The sequence below is a fragment of the Rhipicephalus sanguineus genome, chromosome 8 (genome assembly GCF_013339695.2).
Source record: "Rhipicephalus sanguineus isolate Rsan-2018 chromosome 8, BIME_Rsan_1.4, whole genome shotgun sequence".
Lineage (NCBI taxonomy): Eukaryota > Metazoa > Arthropoda > Arachnida > Ixodida > Ixodidae > Rhipicephalus > Rhipicephalus sanguineus.
In genome coordinates this window covers 2,575,924-2,595,628 of record NC_051183.1, presented here as the reverse complement: position 1 = coordinate 2,595,628, position 19,705 = coordinate 2,575,924, and the positions used below count along the sequence as shown (strand labels likewise).

Below are 19,705 nucleotides of genomic sequence, written 5' to 3'. Positions count from 1 at the left end.
TCTGTTATTGCGCACCATTTCCACACTAGCTGGTGACCGTGTCGGTTGCAATACGAACTACGGGCTGTAGTATTTATTAGGATTTCATGTACACAGATAAAGCTAAAATGTAGCTTTTTCGAGAATTTCCCATCCCGTAAACTTCTGCTGACGGGTGTACGTCTACTGCAGGTATTCTGGAGGCATCTAATACTACACTGGAGGTGTGTGTTGATTGTACGCGACTGTATTGCAGCAGATACAACCCAGACGAAGATTTATAGCATTCACTCTTGGAGTGCGCTAAATATGACTCAGCACTAAACGTATTTCAAGCAAATTTGTTACTTTTGATAGAAGGATTATTCACTCTGAAGGAAATACTTAGTCCATAGCCAACAGCGGGCTCTGAGAAAAGAGCTCTAGGCACCCTCAAGGTGTTTCTCGTTTCTCGTGTGAGTGAGTAATAACACTATATATATATATATATATATATATATATATATATATATATATATATATATATATATATATATATATATATATATATATATATATATATAGAAGATATGTTCGGAGGTATTGAGCGGGGTGGGGCCACAAGGACTCCGGCCTAAGAGACGGCCTCAAGTTCTTGGACACAGGCGTCTGCCTCGGCAAGGAAAAATACTTATGTACACTTTACCCTGAAATCAAAATCGTAATATTAATTTTGCTATGTCTTCAGAATCGTGAAATGTTGTGATCGTGTGTTTTACGTTATGTGTAAGCATTTTCCGCGTATGTCGAACGATATGGAACATCTCTATATGTAGAGAACATCTTTGTTTCCGATTGTATGGTTCTTTGGCTGCCGCTAAACAGTTAAAAAAGGTCTGGGAGCGGGCTAGTTGGTATTCTCCTCGTCGTTTTTTAGTCTGTCATGCCCTTTTTTCCTTGAAGCTTTAACATTATGTTAAAAAAGGGCTCCCCATATCAGGGCTGGGCATATTTTGTTTTTCTATTTCCAGCTTCGCCCTAGACTTCTCCCACGACGAGACAGCGTGGGCCACATTTTTTGGGTCCGCAGCTATATCTCTGTACAGGATCGGCCTCGACCAGGCTGTTGTGCAAAGGTGCATGGCGTCCCGTACGCTGGCAGAGGCTCAGAGGTAAGATTGATGTCACACGGTTTTCTTTCCGTTGTAGCTTAAAGGGCAATGCTTGAGATTCTTCTTCGTTTGCGGAATGTATACGATCAGTGTATTTTGCAAGTTCTACCACTTGGCACAGAAACGTGGGACCGTACTCACAAAAAATGTCTTACGTTCAAAATTTTCTTAAGAAAATTTTTCAGCCAGTCACGATGCGGGACATATCAGTAAAGAGGCTAACTGATCATTGAGAAAACGCTTTTATGAAGGAAAAGTTTCGTTAATTCGACCCATGGAGAATAACAAGAAACTCGAGAAAAAGGTACCACACAGTGTTCAATGCAAAGAAAAAACTTACAGGTGTAATCCTAAGAGATTGGAAGACAGCTGAGTGGATCAGAGAACACGGAGGGGTAGCCGCTATCCCAGTAGATATTAAGAGAAAAAATTAGCTGACGATTACCATACTGCCTAATGCGAATTCTGAACGCGGCTTCCTGTTGGGTCAACGCCAACTGTGTTTGAAGTGTTAGCTATCCGCAGTTGCAGCAATGTAACATTCGTTCCATATTGTCCCAGAAACTGCCAGCGCTCGAGTGCTACGCACATTACAATGTGCATTGCAGACGTCGCGAACCAAGCGAAACGCCGACAGCCCCGTTGGGACAAGTGAAGCCAGCCGCAGCGCACGTGCCAGTCCTGCATGCGCACGAGCTCCGAGCGGGGGACCAGCGTACGTGGTGGAGGAAGGTAGCGAATTTAGACGCCAGTGGCTCGTGATATTGACAGACTCCGCGCTCGCTCTATCGGTTACGCCAACGGCGACGCCGCTCAACGCAGGAACGGGCGCCTAAGATGTGGGCTCTAGAAAGTGGACCTGGGCAGGCGACCTGATAAGGACAAATGACAGATTATCAGTGAGAACATCGGAATTGATACCATGAGATTAGAATGCTGGACAGTGACGGCCAAGTGTTAGTCGGAGCCACGAAATTAGGAAATTTGCAGGCACAAAATGGAATAAGCTCGTGCAGGATAGGGTGGATTGGAGACCATCGGGATAGGCCTTCGTTCTGCAATAGGCATAAGACCGGCTGATGATTGCGATGATGACAAGATTCTACGTCACATTCGACATACAGAGTGGACACAAGGAATTGGGGTAAAAGAAGCAATATATTCCCACGCTGTTCCTAGTTGGATATCGAAGTGCTCCGAGCGGCACGTTGACCGCATATCAAATATCATGAATAGTAAGTTACAGGAAAGGAATAAAAAAGTCGAACACAGCATATCCACGGAGTGAATGATGATGAGTGGGCGAAGCTGCGGAGGTTCATCGGTAAACCGTGAATCTTCCGTGAATTCTGCCCAGTACATCATCACCGACGTGAGATCGGGCGCGTTTATACTAAAGGTTCGATGAGTTATGACGACTTGCAGCTCACTTTAATTTTACATGTACGCTGTGAATTTTCATTGTTTAGAAAACCATTGCTTTAGAAAACACCTTGCGTCTTTCGTTAAGCAGCTGGCGTCTTTTTCGTTTTGCTTTAGAAACATCTGGCGTTCTTTCGTTTTGTTTTTACAAAACATCTGGCGTCTTTCGTTGGTTTATTTCATCAATCAACGGCGTTTTGAACAAAATTTTTATTGTTTAATCACGCACAGGAGAAATCTCACCAGGCACTACCTTGGAGGTAAACAATGGCTGCTAATGGGAATGAGAGACAGAAGAAGTCGGCTTTTAGCTAACACTTACACTTCTACAGAGACAGAAGAATTCGGCTTTTAGTTAACGCGCACGCTGCGAATTTTTTATTGTTCAACAACGCACAGGAGAAATCTCCCACCGGCACCACCTTGGAGGTCAAAGGGTAAGACTTGTTACTCACTACTACGAGCACGACGAGGGACGAACGGGTGCCGCCTTAAGGAGCTTCGCCCCTAAAATAGGGCTAGAGAGATTGTGAGGAATTATGTGGCCAAGAATGCGGCTAGCGCATGCGAACCATCAAAGTCAGTCGTTGTTTTTGTTACCAATATCGTTTTACAGCGAAGGTTTATTCCTCTACCCAACAACGGTTTCGTCCACGTGGGCAGAAACAACACGCCCCTAAACCACCAACAGACGCTCGCGTGCTGCTCTGCTAATAGATGCGCGCGCTCCTTGCGTTTTCACCTCAGACGCTAAGGAAGGGCAATCGGAGAGGTGGACAGACGAGCCGACGAACGCGTTCGCTCCAGACTCGTGCACAACAGCAACGTAACAACTAAATGTCGACCTCTGATAGGTTTGGAGGTCATTTAACAACTGAAGGCAAATGGCATATCTTTCTTTGCAATCAGACATACAGCACAGAGCTCAGTACTCGTTCCTCTAAAGAAAACCACAAAACAGGCATTAAAGCAGCATGCTGGATGATATGTCGCCTTTGAATCGCCTTTCCTTTGGTCACCTTCCCGGTAAAGATTAGGTGGCAGCCGCTTTGCACTTCACACGAGGGCTTCGAATGACCTCAAATGGCCTCTTCTTCTCCTCACGAGTGTTTCCCGCCTTCATATATAGAAGAGAGACACGCATACCAACTCATTCAGTTAATTCTAAGGCTGTTATGTCCAGAATAACGGAAATTGGACAGCAGACGAACAGCGTGAACTCAATGCTCGACGAGAGGAACAAATTCGTCTTCCTGAAAATGGTCGTGGAACCAATCGTGTTCTACCACAGTGAAAACAAAGAGGTTATCACTACCGTTACTCTAAAGTAATTATAAAGGGGTAGGAGGGAAGAATGTGATTAAGTGAGAAATGAGAATGCCCAGGTAATTTAATGCGTGTCTCCCATAGCGCGTCTTGTTATTTCTGGTTAGTCTGGTCCCCGATGGTGTAACTTCATGCATTACCAAGTGCGAAGGAGGCTTTCGCACTCAAGTGTTACAAAGAATGTACCATTCTGCGGAATTTTCATGAAAATGAGTGGTCCGTATAAATGTTCGCTCAAAAGAAGTCAGTTTCGTGTGATCTATTAGGAAAACTTATGTCAGTAAGGTCATATTCCTCTTAGTGTTAACGACAATATGTGTTGCGCCTGATCTTGAATACTATTCATGTTAAAAAACAGAACGTGCAACACGGACACAAGAGGGAGGTCAAGACACCACAAACACCGATGAACAACTGAAAAGGCGCGTAGTGGCGGAAAGAAAAGTAGGCCTGAAAACTTTTCTGCGCATGCCCGGGCAAGAGGCGATACCTATCAATACGGCACACGTGGGGTTCTACATGAGAAATATCTGTTCAGGCATTTGATTTCTTTGTTATGCAAGTTAATCGATGGTTGGCTCACGAATGCGCTACCACTATTTTTGATATGCCATGCCTCAACCATTAGACGACTTTCTTCATTCCTGTGCCTGTACAAAACTGCGCATTCACCGAACTTCTGTGTGCATTTACACTCTCGACATTGTAAGGATGGAATAGATGCTGACCAGAAACAGAAGGGATCGCTGACCGGAAGCTCACTATCTAATCTATCTTTACATTGCCGAGAGTGTAAGCGCATGCGAAAGTTTGATGAATGCGCAATTTTGTACAGACACAGGAATGAAGAAACACGTCTAATGTTTGAGGTCTGGCATATTGACAATAGCTGTAGCGCTAAGTGAGCCAACCGTTGATTAACTTGTATAAAGAACAAGTCAAGTGCCTGAACAGTTAGTTATCTCTCACGTAGACCATCATGCGTGCTGGATTGATAGATATCGCCACTTGCCTGGGCATGCGCAGATAAATTTTTGGGCCTACTTTTCCGCCGCTGTGCGCCTTTTCATTTGTTATTCCGCGTTTTAGGTGTCTTGACTTCTCTCTTGTGTCCGTATATTAACATAAATACGCACCAACTAGCTCAGCTTCCTCTTATTCCAAGGTTGAATCCGACTAGCTTTCACGCGTCGCGCATATTGCTTTACCGCGCTCGGAGATTGCAGCTGTTCAAAAGCTGTTGCCACTTATTGTGAGCAACGGATGCGGTTTATGTACCACAGTATGGCAGCTATCACCGCATACAGAGCAAGGTGCGATGTGTCACTCGCTCTACGCTGCGCTGTCGTGGTGCGCACGTGCGTCCCTCACTTCGACGACATCTTCCTCTAAGGTGGATAAAGATAGTACGTCATTTATCATCGCGTGCTAGTAACGTCACCGCCGGAAATATAAACAACACTCAAAATACCGGAAAAAAGCCTGCCACACTCATTAGTGCTTGCAATAACAAAAAACGCTTCCTTCGCTTCGTCACGTTCCCAATATATAGCTTTGCCTGACGGCATTGGTGGGAACACTCTTTGCGAGACTATGGCGTCCCATTTTTCTTTTAGTCGTTTATAGAGATGAATCTAGGGGCCCGTTTTTTTTTTTTCAATGCGAAGCACTTCGTGGCAAACGAAGGCCTCTTTGACAATATCTATCTATCTATCTATCTATCTATCTATCTATCTATCTATCTATCTATCTATCTATCTATCTATCTATCTATCTATCTATCTATCTATCTATCTATCTATCTATCTATCTATCTATCTATCTATCTATCTATCTATCTATCTATCATTGAGCCTAACTCATTTTGTTCTATCGCTCCCTGCACGCTACTCATTCGAAATTTTCTTAATTATCCTCCATTTTGCTGCGCCATATGTTCGAATCCTTATAGAGTCCAATTGCGCAGCTTTCGTGCCAAGGACAGCAGCAAGGTAACGGTCATTATTTGGTAATTCAAGACACTGGCTCTTTGCTAACACTCTCAGAGCATACAATTCTTGGCGTTCATGAGTTGTATATTGCAGATGCGTTTACAAGTTCAAACAGCTTACTCGCCCATATTAATGTTTTTACCACATCTCGCAGATTTGCATTATTCCTGTGCGCTCCCCTGCTTTGACAGAGCCGTCGCCTACGGCATATGTAGTTAAACAATTAAATAAGGATGCTATATCCTAAGCTCAATGTAGGCTGCACTTGCTACCCGTTGAAGCATAAGAGCTTCATATATCGCAATGGTGACTCAATAAATGAACCTCTTAGCAGACGAGACGAGTACATTGAAATGAGATATGATGCTGCATCGCAAATATCGTCATCAAGTGAATTTGTCTAAAAATTTAGGCCTAAATATTGTAGTTATTTTGACGCCAGCGACCGCATTGTTCATGGGTTATCGTTCTCAGTGGTGTTTCTCTTCTATACCCGTTCGTTTTCGAATTCCTGGCAAGAAATGGAGCACTATACGTGGTTGTACGCAACACGTTTTCATATCTTTTCGTGTGCCTTTGTGTTGCACGCTTTTCTTTCATTTTGTACACCGAGAATCAATGGTTTTAGTAGATTTCACCTGTTCGAGTATGTTTGCAACTTGTTTAACATTATTGATCTCCCATGTTTCTTCTGTACAGGATGTTATTTTGTAAGGAATGTAGCACTCCTGTGTGTTCCTTTTTTTACTTATTCCACTCCTGTAAAAACTATTGTGGGTTGACAGTGCCAATAAATTTGTAAGTAAATAAATATATAAATAAATAACTACGAGTGCATCTGTGCTTAACGCCTCTTCTTTTGCCTCGTCTTGTGCGCTAAAACTTTCGTTCATATCTAACAACCGCCATCATCATCAGAATGACTGCGCCCACTGGAAGACAAGGGCCTCTCCCATTTTTCTCGTATTAAAACTTTCTGCCTGCCTCTTGCAGCGCTTGTCTTCTCTTGCATTCCAGTCTGTTGACCAGCGACCAGTCTCACTGACCAATCACCAGCGAGTATCTTGCTTTCAATTTTACATGCCCTGCCCATGCGCATTTCTTCTTCTTTATTTCGACTAGGATGTGCGCAATATGCATTTATAACTGGGTGTAAATATTAACACGCACTTAATGAATGTTCTACATTCTATAAATATAAAAGCGGTTTGAGATAGGTAGCGAGGATCTGGCTGCTTAGGGCAGGTAGGGACCACAGATACAAACCATGAGAATGAAGGCAGTAGCATAATAGGAATGTGGTTGAGCGCATTTGACGGGTATTTTCAGAACATGAACGGTAGTTTACCGGTATCCCTGAAGACTATATAACAGCTGCATCTTGCCGGCGCTTGCCTACGGGGCAGGAACCTGGAAGTTTACTGAAAGGCTTCAATTTAAATTGAGGAGGACGCGAAGAGCCATGGAAACGAAAATTATAGGTGTAACCAAAACGGACAAAAAGAGAGCATACCTTACCAACATTCCTTAACAATCACCTCAGTGATTAATTGACATAACTCAAGAAAGATACCGAGAAGTCGAACGATTGCACTGCTCTTTTTGTCTCCTTGCAGGACTGTTCAAGTGGGAACACTTTTCCTGGTCACATCATATGTAGTGCAGCTTTTCATGTCTCTGGCGCTGATCTTCTGGTTTAGGGGTTGCGATCCACAGCTGAGCGGCGCTATCGCAAGTCACGACCAGGTGAGTCGAATGCACTGGGACGGCAAAGGGAAGCCTGCGCTGATATCGCAACAAATGAAAAACCCACCCGCCGTGGTAACTGGTACTGTTGCGATTCGGGTTGCGTGGCCGGTGCGAACACGAGTGGGCATTGTGCCCGGAGCAGTCAGCAGGACAAGTTGATGGAAGAAAACCCGTATTTAGGTCGTTCGATCTTAGTGAACAGCCATCGGCGCTCTCTAGTGCGCTGGATTAAAAAAATTCCCCCGCACCTCCCCGAAGGGGATCGTGAGGAAATGCGAATGCATTTGGGTGCACCCGATGAGTGTGCGATTAATTAATGAAGAGAGACGAGAGTGTGCACGTAGAGGCGTAATGCTCGAGTTGCATTGTGTTACACTTCGTCCTAGTGGTATCGCTGCCGCGAGAGATTCGACTTCACCGACTTCCATCGCTATCAAGACACCAAAGCGCGCGCTCCCTGCATGATATATATAGGTCCGAGCGCGGAGAGGAGGAGCGCCTGAGCTCTCTCTCCGCCGAGCGAGCTCCGCGATGCGAGCGCCCTCACCGGGTACACTCCTCCTCTCCCTTACCCTCCGCTGCTCCGCTATGCGAGCGCCATCACACGCCCGCGCGCTCCTCCTCTCCCTTACCCTCCACCGCTCACCACCTGTTCCGGTTGCTAGGCGCGGAGCAGCTGTTGCTAGGGGCGAGGAGGAGCGCGCGCGGAGAGATCTGTGCGCACGCCGGCCAGAGACGCAGGACAACCCAACGGGACAACCCCCGACTAAGAAATGCATTTGCATTTAAAAAACGAGGTTGAGGTCCACCCCTTCTTTCTCCTCTCAACGCGGCGGCCAGGATTCCATCAATTCTGCAGCACTGGCTGGAGCATAATGAAGAGCACGCCTGCGTCTCCATGCGTCTCCAAAGGTCAGTGTCTATTTGACGGCGGTTGATGATTGACACCTCCCATGACCCTTTTTGGGGAATCGGCGCCTCGTTTACACCACTTTGACGCGCCTGAACGGAAAAAGGCCAGACAGCTAGGTGAGAAGATCTGCAAGGTATCGGACAGTCGACACCGTAGGTGTGTGGAGCGCCGTTGTTTGTCCCCTCCAGCCCACTCAGGAATGTTGCTCTCAGTCGCTGAGAAGCGCAGGAGAACGACGACTCGGGTCGGCGGTCGGGGCCGGCAGGGAAAAGACGGCACGCTTCCCAGTATCCTTCGCTGTTCGACGGTCGGTGACATTGTGGCATTTCTGCTGAGGCACAGCAGTAGCCTACGACATGGCTATGCTGTTACGCACGGACAGCATATGGAAAATAAGAACAGCGGCTGCAACTGTGCATCCTCATGCCGGACATAATGGAGAATATGTCATAAGACACGCAACGTATATACGAGAAATCTATCGAATTCAAAATATGCCATAAATATGGATAACCTCATGAACGAGCGCTGAAACGTGATATCAAGTCGAACCAAATCAAATCAAATCAAAATAAGGATTATTCATACAAGTACGAAAAATGCGCATAAACTATTTGGACAAATGGCCCACGTGGCTAGTAGCTGGTTCAGCGATATTCTCGCGTGAAAGTACCGGCGAAAAGGCGGCAGTCACTCTGGTAGAGCCGAAACCCTTTATTGGGGGAACCTGTGCCCCGAAACTTACGTTACTCAAAGTGCCCGTGTACTGTGCGACGATAGAGCACGTTATAGAACACCACATGGTCGAAATTTGCTGAGCCCTCCACTACAGCGTGCCTCATGATCATATGGTGGTTTGGGCATGTAAACCTCAGATATTATTATTGCGATAGCAATTATATGGACAGTCTCGACGAATTTTTTGCCGGCGCCGTCATGTCCCTCACGTATGAAGTCCAAATTCATAAGATCCCTCGCGCATCGTATGTTCTACCGCGTGTAAAAGCACGCGAGCGGGGCCGACGAACGTGGCCGAAGCAGAGATCAAACGAGCCGGCCCATTTCCGTCGCTCGTAGGGTGCATGCGATAACATCACCCCGCTCGGGAGGCCTGCCGTCAAAGGAGACAGTAAACGCCCCGCCTGTCTTTAACGAGCATGAAAAGACCCTCCGTCGCTCGGAGGGTGCATTGGCGCGGAGAGGGGGAGGGCGTTGTCGCGCGAGGAGCAACACTGAACTGTGAATCTAAGGGCGTGGTCGCGATCGCTGGCGCGCGTGCTTTCTCGATAGCCATCACAGTGGGCGGCTCGTATACCCTTCTACGTGCTGCGCTCTCAACGCGAAGTGACTATGCGGAGAGCATCTCTCCCTGGAGCGGCCGTATTCTCTTACACCAGCGTTTTGTAGTTACGCGAGATCGAATACAAGACAGTTAGCTGCCACCCTCACTTCGCAAAACACTACAATTTGTTGCTATCGCATTCATTGCTTCACCCTTACGGTGAAACTGTGACATTTTATTATTAAGTAATTCAAAGTACAAGCAATGCAATCTGTACAATGACAGCAGCGACCACAGTCGTCAGCCATCGGTAATCTGCTCGCCTGTGAAATGCGTTGGCTTTCACACATGCCTTATAGAACCTTCCAGCATTATCGCTGGTGGTCGCGTAAGCTCCTGAACAAATTTGGCAATTCGCCTCCTCGGTGTAGTCTTAAAAAACAGTCGGAACAATCACGAAGTTTTTTAACACTGCGACGCGGCCTGTGACGGGCGGTGGTAAAATTTTTTGGTGTGGGTGAAACCCGATCCCATCAAAAATGAACCAATAAGCACGCGTGACAATAAGGATAAATATTGTCACATGATCGCGACATTTACGAAGGCAGCAGTGGGCGTGTTCAAGAGTAAACGTTTTATCTGCGCGAACTTGCACCCAGAAAATGAGGAGGCAACGTGCAAGCGATTCACCCTGTAAACTGATAGCGGCGTGAACAGTCGTCGGCCGTCGAGTAATGTGGAGATCGGTGGAGCGCGTCGTCTTTTATAAAGTAGTCATCGAACCTTCCAGCGTTATCGCTGTTGCTCGGTAAGCTCTAGAATAATCTAGACTGTTCACGTTCTGCGCTTAATCTTAACAGAATTATCTCAAATAATCGCGAAGTTTTTAAGCATTGCGGCGTGGTCTGCGCTGACCGTTGCTAACAGTTTTTGTGCCCGAAAGCCGAACACATCAAAATAAAGTTTAGAAACCCGCATGACAATATGCTGGATGAGCTCGTCTCGTTGTTTTCATTGGCTTTTATTTTTGCATATTATCATTGCTATAGGCGTGTTTTCTTCTTGTCTTCATGATTTGTTTGTTACTTGAAATCGAGTACCCCGCAATTTAAAAAAAAAATCTGGTTTCTACACCGGATACACGGGGTAAAGTATAGAGCTATTAAGCTCAATGACACGGGCTCGAGTGCAGACTCCGGCGCCTGCATTCTGATGGGAAACAAATGCACAAACACGTTTTTATTTAGATGTGTACTTAGGTCACGGTCAAAACCTCACAGGAGGTGAACATTAATCCGGAGTACGCAACTACGGCGTGACTCATCATTATATCTTTGGATTTGCACATACAAGGCGGCAATTCAGCTTTCTTTCTTTTCAATCAATACCAATGGTGCCGTTTTCTTTCTATTTTTAAGAAAGAATGGACAGTAAATTTTCATAAGTGTCTCCTCGAAGCATCGCAGTGCCGCCATTTTTTTTCACAACAGATCCTGCCATACTATGTGAAAACCTACTTGATAAAATTCAGGGGATTCACTGGAATCTTTCTCACTTCTATCGTCAGCGCCGCGTTAAGGTAAGGTTCCATAAATGTGAATTGCTGATGTTTAGCGTTTGCAAAAAAAAAAAATCCCAAACAGGTTTCAAAATTTCTTCGGTGGTTTCGGTGTTAGCGTCCCACTTGGTGCAGTTCGAGTGCATTATCCGTGGGTCACAGCACTACAACATATTACATCACAGTACCTAAATGATAGAAAGTCGCAGTTCATTCTTAGTTAAATCGACTAAAATAAAAGAAAAGTTATTTAGAGGTTACAAAAAAATCCGGCAAATCCCACGCACTGTGCGAATCGATGTAATGTCAAGCAGCCAGCAAGCAGCTGCATACATCGCCTTGTTTATCTTGTAGGCAAATCAAGTCCTTCATGTATACGCATGTAGCTCACTGTCGCATGTTTGTCATGCATGCAAGCATGTACAATGGTATATACCATGCTACTGAACCGTATATTCCAGTATATAAGATGCATGACCTGTCATTTATGTTCGTCACGCACTCATATGCCATAGCAAAATTGGTATATATCCAGTAAACAAAACGGCCGAAAGCGCACTAAGACACTGTCATATAAATAATGCCGCACATAACACGCAGGTGATTATTTTCGAGTTACCACCCATCATTTATGTTCATCATACAGTCACGTTCCGCAATAGAAATTTTGGTGTATATCGAGCAAACGAAACGTCCACGAACGCACCATGAGCGTGTCATGTAAATCATGTCATACATATAATGCATATCACTATTTTCATGTTACAACCTGTCATTTATGTTGCTCATACAGTCACGTCCCGCAATACCAAATTTGGTACGTGTGAAGCTAGCGAAACGACCGTGAGCGCACCATGAGCGTGGCATGTAAGTCATGCCGGGCATGACAGGCATGTCATGATCTTCATGTTACCCCTTGCCATTTATGTTCGTTATACAGAATTGTCTAGCCATACTAATTTTGTTATACATCAATTTAATTAAACGGCTACAAGCACCCCCAGGCTAGAAATTATAAATATTAAAATTCCTTCATTTCTGAAATACTGTAGAAACAGGCGGGATCCCAAAATGACTGGAATGTTAAGTTTTGGGACTTGAAACTGTTGTAAAACCAATAGGATTATTGTCATCTTTCGCGCATATTTCTTAGGCGCTCCTCCATGTGGGCATGTGTAATACGAGGCCTGCACCGCTCTGTATTTCGTGTGAAGTAGGAACTGCTTCAGTGGAGTGTTTCCATTTCTATAAGCTGAAAATGATTAGGGAATGCCGTCATTAGCTGCGTATGGGAGTGGGGTTCTTTGTAAATTTGTATATATTGAATCTTATTCCTGCTTGCGAGATGCTCACTTATTTTTAAGGCTATGTTTCTTATATGTGCATAGCCTAAGTTAACATGCTCATATTCGCTGAAGGCTACAGAATAATTTTGTGCTGATATCATTGATCCCTCACTGATGCTTCCGGCCTTCTTTTCTGTTTGCGAATATAAGTAGATGTGCTATGTTATAACGATACTACGCTGTGTTCAATATATAAATTATTAAGGATGTGAACGGTTTCTTCTTGACTATGCGGTGGACGATCGCGCACTGAATTTTTCTTACATTTAGCTACAAGCGTGACCGTCAGCTTCAACTCCTCAAAATAATGAATTATTGTACAACTTAGATACGAAATATTGTTATAAGGTTGATATTTCATCGATATTCCACAATGAAAGCTGCTTTCTCTTTATTAGTACAAAAGGCCTGTTTCAGGCGCGTGTTACACAACTGCTCGCTTTGTGCTCTCCCACACGCAAATATAAATGACTATGTGGCATGATCCTGCGTATAAATATAAAATGAAGTGGGTATAAGGTGGACTTAAGCCATCAGATCATTTCTAATATTCTCAAAGCCGAATATGAGAGTAGGAAGTATATAGGCTCAAATTGACACGCAGAATAGCAGACGTATTCAAATATCTACCAAGCAATATTTATGAAAAATGATGTATAATTACTAATACATGAGTTAAAACCAATTTATAGGCTGCTTTAAGGAACTCATGCTTTTCTAATAAGGTCTCCAAATTCGCGACTTTTGTTTTTTCTAGCACGACATCGTCCATCGTCAACTCGCAAGCTGCCGTCCTCTATGTCGACATACTCTCTCCGCACTTCAAGATCTTCGAATCTAATGTCCGTTGGACAACCCGCGGCATCGGTTTGTGATGACGCTAACTATGAACTGCATTGCAACGTTTAACACTACAATTTATAATTCGTGTGAACGGCAATTCATTGTTCTTTAAAGCACTTGAATGGATTGTGCATTTGACCAGATCGAAGGACACATATTTAAAGTGCGGGTCTCATTTTCTACTACCATTTTTTTAATCGATATAGTGCGAGGAGATACTGGCGCACAAATCCTGGCTACTGTTCAGCTCTTTCAGGGATGAAGCCCACAACGCTCAAATTTCTCAAAGTAACACAAACAGCGACAGAACAGAGCGATTACAAACTGTCAAATCAGCGTTCTAACAATGAAAACCAAGACATGAACACACAGGCACATCTCGAGCAACGTTCTGACAGTAACGTCAAACCAGAAATGATATGTTGCACATACAATAGACACTTTAGGTAACACCATGGTAATGTGCAATAAAATGTCCAGAATTTAATTACTATTTCCTCGAATCATCATGATCCTCAGATATGGGTAACATAACAAACAACACGTCATAACTCTATGTCCTAGAACATCATTGTACATCAGCATGAAAACACAGATAGCAAAGGTATGACTGCAGAAGTGGGTTTGATAACAATGACTGACCCTTCTTTGTGCAGCATTTCTTCTGGGAGCCCTTATGACGGCCTACAGCTGTGTCTGTGTCTACATGGGGTCCCTAACGAGAGTAAGCACCTCAATTCTCCATTTTGGTTCAACATCAACTGCGACGTTTGGTTAGGCGTCTGAATAAAAACCTACATAGGACAAACCTTTCCATTATCTTCACTTTGGCTTTGCCATTCAAATTGTCCCTCAAGACATTATTCCAGCAAAGCGTACAAAATTTTGAAGGATACATTTTTTTTTAATATGAGGCTCTAAATCTCCAAATCAAGTAACGGAACTGGCAACTATCGTTGCGTATGATGCAGCGGTTCATTGTTTTGCCGTGGCTGCTGCGTTCGGTGAGTGGATGGCGTGAAAAAAAAAAACTTGTTCCCAGCTTTTTCTCATAAATAACACCGAAATCATTAAAATTCATCAAATCGCCTACAATGTTTTCGCTGGACGTATGTTCCTTAGATATGTGAGTTTGACCAATCAAATATTAAACCATACCGACAACGTCGGTGGTTACCGTGTGTCAAAATATCCTCACATGTACGGGAACTACACTTTTACGTCCGCAAGAGGCTGTACCAATAAGGAATAAGGTGCGCTTTGAGGTGAGTATGAGGTAATATTCTGACAATTGCGCGTCACGCGTTTGAAGAATATTTTCGCGAAAAACTGCTGACAAGGAGAACGTCTTCTCAAAGGGTATTACAGACCCACAGGCGCGGCTGCATTACTGAATTAGCATAATATGAGATGAGGTTTTGCGAAGTGGTAACTGCCTACACTGACGTTTTTTTTTTTTCATCTCCTAAAAAGAGCAGTAGAAAAGCTTCCGGTCGCCGTCACATGCGGGGCAGTCACGTCACCTGAGCAAAAGACAACATGTATTTTGCTCAGGTGATGGGAATGTCTCGCATGTGAGGGCCTCGCACGTGACGGCGACCGGAAGTTGTCCGTCACGTATTATGCCATTGACAGAGTCACGCGTCTGGCCGTAGCAGTAGTGATGAGGGCAAAATAGTGGGCAAAATAACCCCAACGACACAGGTCAACCACTCAAAATGGTAAATTGCGGTTCTTAGGTAACGCCAGGCACAACCTTCCCTTTCATTCAAATTTAACGGCGGGGGTATGACGTCTTACGTGACGTTGCTGCAACAGGTGACGTGACTCTGCTGCGATTTGCTACTACGTGATTTAGGGTATGGTAACACGCCCTACAGTGAGGGGCCCGTCATTTTATCAACTGCATTATAATGGCGGTACGACAGTTATCACGCGCGCACGGCGGCCGAACCGTGCGTTAACTTTCGTCCAAGTGGCACAGGCAGACGACTGACGCCTAGACAAAACTGCGGAGTGACCATATCCAGTTGCCTGGATTCCACGTACATTTTAGAAGCGCTCTGTCCCGTGTAATTCCTTGTGACTGTGCTCTCTCGCGCCTTAAATGCAATTACCGCGTACTTTGACTTTCAGCAGAATGGAGATTTTCATTGCTTTGACTTCAAGGCACTTTCAAGCGAATAATTGTTGAATTTTTATGTCACTACAGCTTGTCATGATGGCGTACGGAGCCGCCACCGGTCCCTTCGTGGGACTTTTCATTCTGGCCACAATGTTCCCGTTCGTGCATTCCAAGGTGAGCGGTACTTACAGCAAACCTTATATTGACGGTATCACCTTCGTCACCCTATACACCGAAGAAAGCATTGAATTTTTCTCAAGAACTGAACAAGACAATAGGTACAGCTCCCGAATTTCTCATTCGCGTCCTCTGTGCTCGACACGTATAATTTATCAATGCCCCAAGCTACAAAAGCTTCATTTTTGATTGAGAAGCGTCAGGAACGAGGGTGGTGGTTGTTCGTCCTCTCTACCAGCGCCCAGTAACGTAACAAAAGCAATTGACAAAATGAGCGAGAAAGAAATCAAGAAAGGCATACAAAATAATCAATGAGATGCACTTGAAAGCTATCGGATATATTTAGAATGTTGGTACTTCGCAGGAATGAAACCCACGGCTTCTACACCGCAGAAGCGGATTAATGTAACTGTCACGGACGGCGATTTTTTCGTCCCGGCGTCACGGCGAATTAACGGGCGCCGCTCTTCCCCGCTGACCGGCGGGAACCGCGTACTCTTGAAAAGAGCCGGGAAGTGCTGAAGGGGTGTCCTTCTTCGAACGTCGCCGCGGACGATTGATCCTTTGTACCTACGGCGGCGGCGGCAAGATCTTGCAAAGGCCGCGAGGTACTCCGAACAAGCTTTTGACTTCAAGACGCTCCGGCTGAGAGCCAAGCAAACTGACCGTTCCCACGGGAAAAACTTCTGGTGGACAAGCCGTATGGCAGCAACCCAACAGATCGTCACCCTCGCTCAGTTGAGGACACTCTCCTAATTAAAAGGGGGTGTGGTCAGTGTAATTTTAGGGCGGAGTTTCGAACAATGAAACGCGCATGATTGGACCCAAGTAGAGGTCCCTTGTTCCCCCAGGAAAAGGATGAGGGGACACGAGGATGATTTAAGCGCAGGATTTTGCCCTTCTAAGCAGTCTAGTCGCTTACCAACATGGTGTAGAAGCAGATCAACAAGTATCCCTTCTGGAAGTTTTTAGTGTGGCTCTGTATCGGCTGGCCACCTAAACTTAGCCGTTCGTTTAGTTGTGACGAGAAATTAACGTCCGCATTGTAGACATCGGAGCTTCCTCTCGGGTTAGCTCAACCTGCCCGAGATCGCCTTCAAGCACTAGCCTCCCGGAAACGCCAGCGTTGCAACACCACTGACAATCGCAGTCGTGCCAGAACTCTCTGTGACTTCTCGCATCCGATCGTCGTGGACTCAGCGCTGCCGGTCATCACACGTATGCCTTCCCCTGTTTATATCTTCGAACTTTCGCATCAGTAGTTTTAGTGTTTGTTAGTTTTGTGTAGTTTATAATCCTTCTCTCCTGTATCTGATTTATTGAGTTTGTATGTAGTTGTTAGTTTGTAATAAGTGCTGTATTAGAGTTCTTGTGCCGCAATATCCTTAGAGTAAAGTTGTTTTGTTTTGTTTTCCCACGTCTCTGATCTCTTCACTGTCTCTGCTTACGTACGGAACGAACTAACCTGCTGTCATCCCATCGCCGACTTCGCGCTGGCGTCGCTGGTGTCAGCTTGTAACAGTAACCATTACAACATAAACAATTTTGCTGTTTTTTGCCGCAGGCGTTAGTAGATTGATAGCGACTATTGCTAGTTGAAAATGCTCAGTCTCTCTCTCCCTTAAGAGTTTGCCACATGCAAGCAAGAGCGTTGGGGCGCTTGATGCGTGTTTATTTCGCCACTACGTAATGACCGCAAGAGCTAGACGCGGCGTATGCAGCTCGTTGTTGCGACAGCTCCCGCAGTGCTATAGTATACTAGAATATCAAAGCTTCACGGGTTGGCAGCGCAGCCGACAGATGGCGCGCTATCGGTATGAAGCATGCTTATCATGTTCGGTGGAAACCAGGAGAATAACAAGGACACTCGACAAGCTAAGGACCATACAGCGTACGATAGATCGAAAATGGGAGGCGTAACTCTAAGAGATTATTTATTTATTTATTTATTTATTTATTTATTTATTTATTTATTTATTTATTTATTTATTTATTTATTTATTTATTTATTGGTACTGCAATCCCCTGGAGGGATTTTAGCAGGTGGGTACAAAAGACGTAAATATCGGCATATAACACCAGGCAAACAGATGGAACAGCTTATCACATTTCACATAGTAGGCAGCCATATAACACAAAGGAAACAAATAACTATCACTTGCATTTTACAACGGAAACAAACGTAACAAAATATTACCGATGGCACATCACTCTCATTTGAAGAAAAGAAAACAAAGCTCTCACACAAGTAAAATTATTTTCTCTGTTTTTCCAGACTAGCGGCAAAGGATGTGAAAGATTTTGTTGTGACTTGAAGATTATTTAAACTATTCCAATCCTGCACAGTTCTGGGGAAAAAGAATATTTAAAGCAGTTATTGCGATAATAATATAATAATAATTGTTGGGGCTTAACGTCCCAAAACCACTATATGAATATGAGGGACGCCGTAGTGGAGGGCTTCGGGAATATCGACCAGCTTAGGTTCTTTAACGTGCGCCTAAATCAAGGTACACGGGCCTCAAGCATCTTCACCTCCATCGAGAATGCGGCCTCCTCTGTCGGGATTCGATCCCGCGGCCAAAACTGACATATCTGCTGTAACTTGAATACCAACGATGCATCGCACCATGAGCTACCCTTTATACGCCAGCGTGGTCGACGTGCCTGGCAAGCCAACGATATGCGCGCAAGTACCGAATTTACACAAATGCGTCGATTCACTTCGTAACGCTTGGCTCCAAGAGGAAAATCCGCCGTAGGTTTCTACACACTGACGGTTTCGCATGACACCAATTCCCAGAATGTGTGAGATCAGCCGCAATAGACCCTTTTCATAATTGTAAAGCTAGCTTTCCTGCCATGCAGCTTGCCCAAGTAATGGCGGCTAGTCACTTACTGCAAACAGCGTGTTCTAGCGCATTTTGCTTACGCTATGACGTGGAAAATGTAGATTCGGCTCTCTTGACATAAATACGCATAATAGACAAGCCTCAGCACGTGCAACTAGGACCTCGTCTCCACTCTAAGCAAGAGAGGTGCCGCCATTAGTTGTTCAAATATGCAGCGCAGAGAAGCGCACTTGCGGATTATGAAAAGGGTCTATTGTTATTTATTTTTTTGCTCTTTTCAGATAGGTAGAGCGGCCGAGGATGGCAACGATTTAATTGTAGAGACGAAATTATGAAATTTGAAGGCATAAAATGAAATCAGTTCGCGTAGCGCAGAGAGGGTAGGAGATCGCTAGGAGGGGTCTTCGTCCTGCGGTGGACGTAAGACAGCCTGATGATGATTCCAAGTTACTACACTGTTTCAGAACTCACAGTTTTCGGTCTCATCGCAGGGAGCTGGAATATCTACACTGCTCATGATCGTTGGACAACTTTTTGCCATGTGGCGGTCACTCAGCAGCGGCATCAAACCGCCGCACATGCCGGTATCGCTCGACTATTGTCCTGGCAACGCTACCGCTACGTCTCTTCTCACAAATTTCACGGAGCCGTTTTCCTCGAGCAAGTATGTGCCAGTCACTCATGCCACGAATTTTAGTCGAAGTCTAAGCAGTGCGATGGACGAGTTAAACCAGAGCGTGAACGATGAAGCGGTGACCATGGGCTAAAATTTATTGCGCGCTACGCAAGTAGTGCGACGAAGCGAAACAACAAAAAATAAGCGCAGCTAGCACTAAATCGCGCAAGGCTGGATCACAGCAGAGCTGGTAAACCCCTAGCTTTCCCTGGATTGGCTTGGCTTTGACACTCTCACCTCCCTCTTTCTCGACCCTTCCTATACTACACTATACTTGGCTATGTTTGCTCTCTTTCTTAATCTTTTTTTAGAGTG

General features: G+C 44.9%; 1 protein-coding gene across 1 annotated transcript in view; it reads left to right on the top strand.

The window, feature by feature from the left end:
* LOC119402502 (sodium-coupled monocarboxylate transporter 2-like) overlaps window positions 1-19,481 on the top strand; it is a 258,827-nt gene extending 239,346 nt beyond the window's left edge. Inside the window, exons 5-9 of the mRNA XM_049418675.1 lie at window positions 11,304-11,392; window positions 13,475-13,584; window positions 14,217-14,284; window positions 15,773-15,859; window positions 19,206-19,481. Of these exons, the coding sequence (XP_049274632.1) occupies window positions 11,304-11,392; window positions 13,475-13,584; window positions 14,217-14,284; window positions 15,773-15,859; window positions 19,206-19,481 (630 nt within the window). The remainder of the gene's footprint in view (window positions 1-11,303; window positions 11,393-13,474; window positions 13,585-14,216; window positions 14,285-15,772; window positions 15,860-19,205) is intronic.
* Window positions 19,482-19,705: the final 224 nt, after the last annotated feature.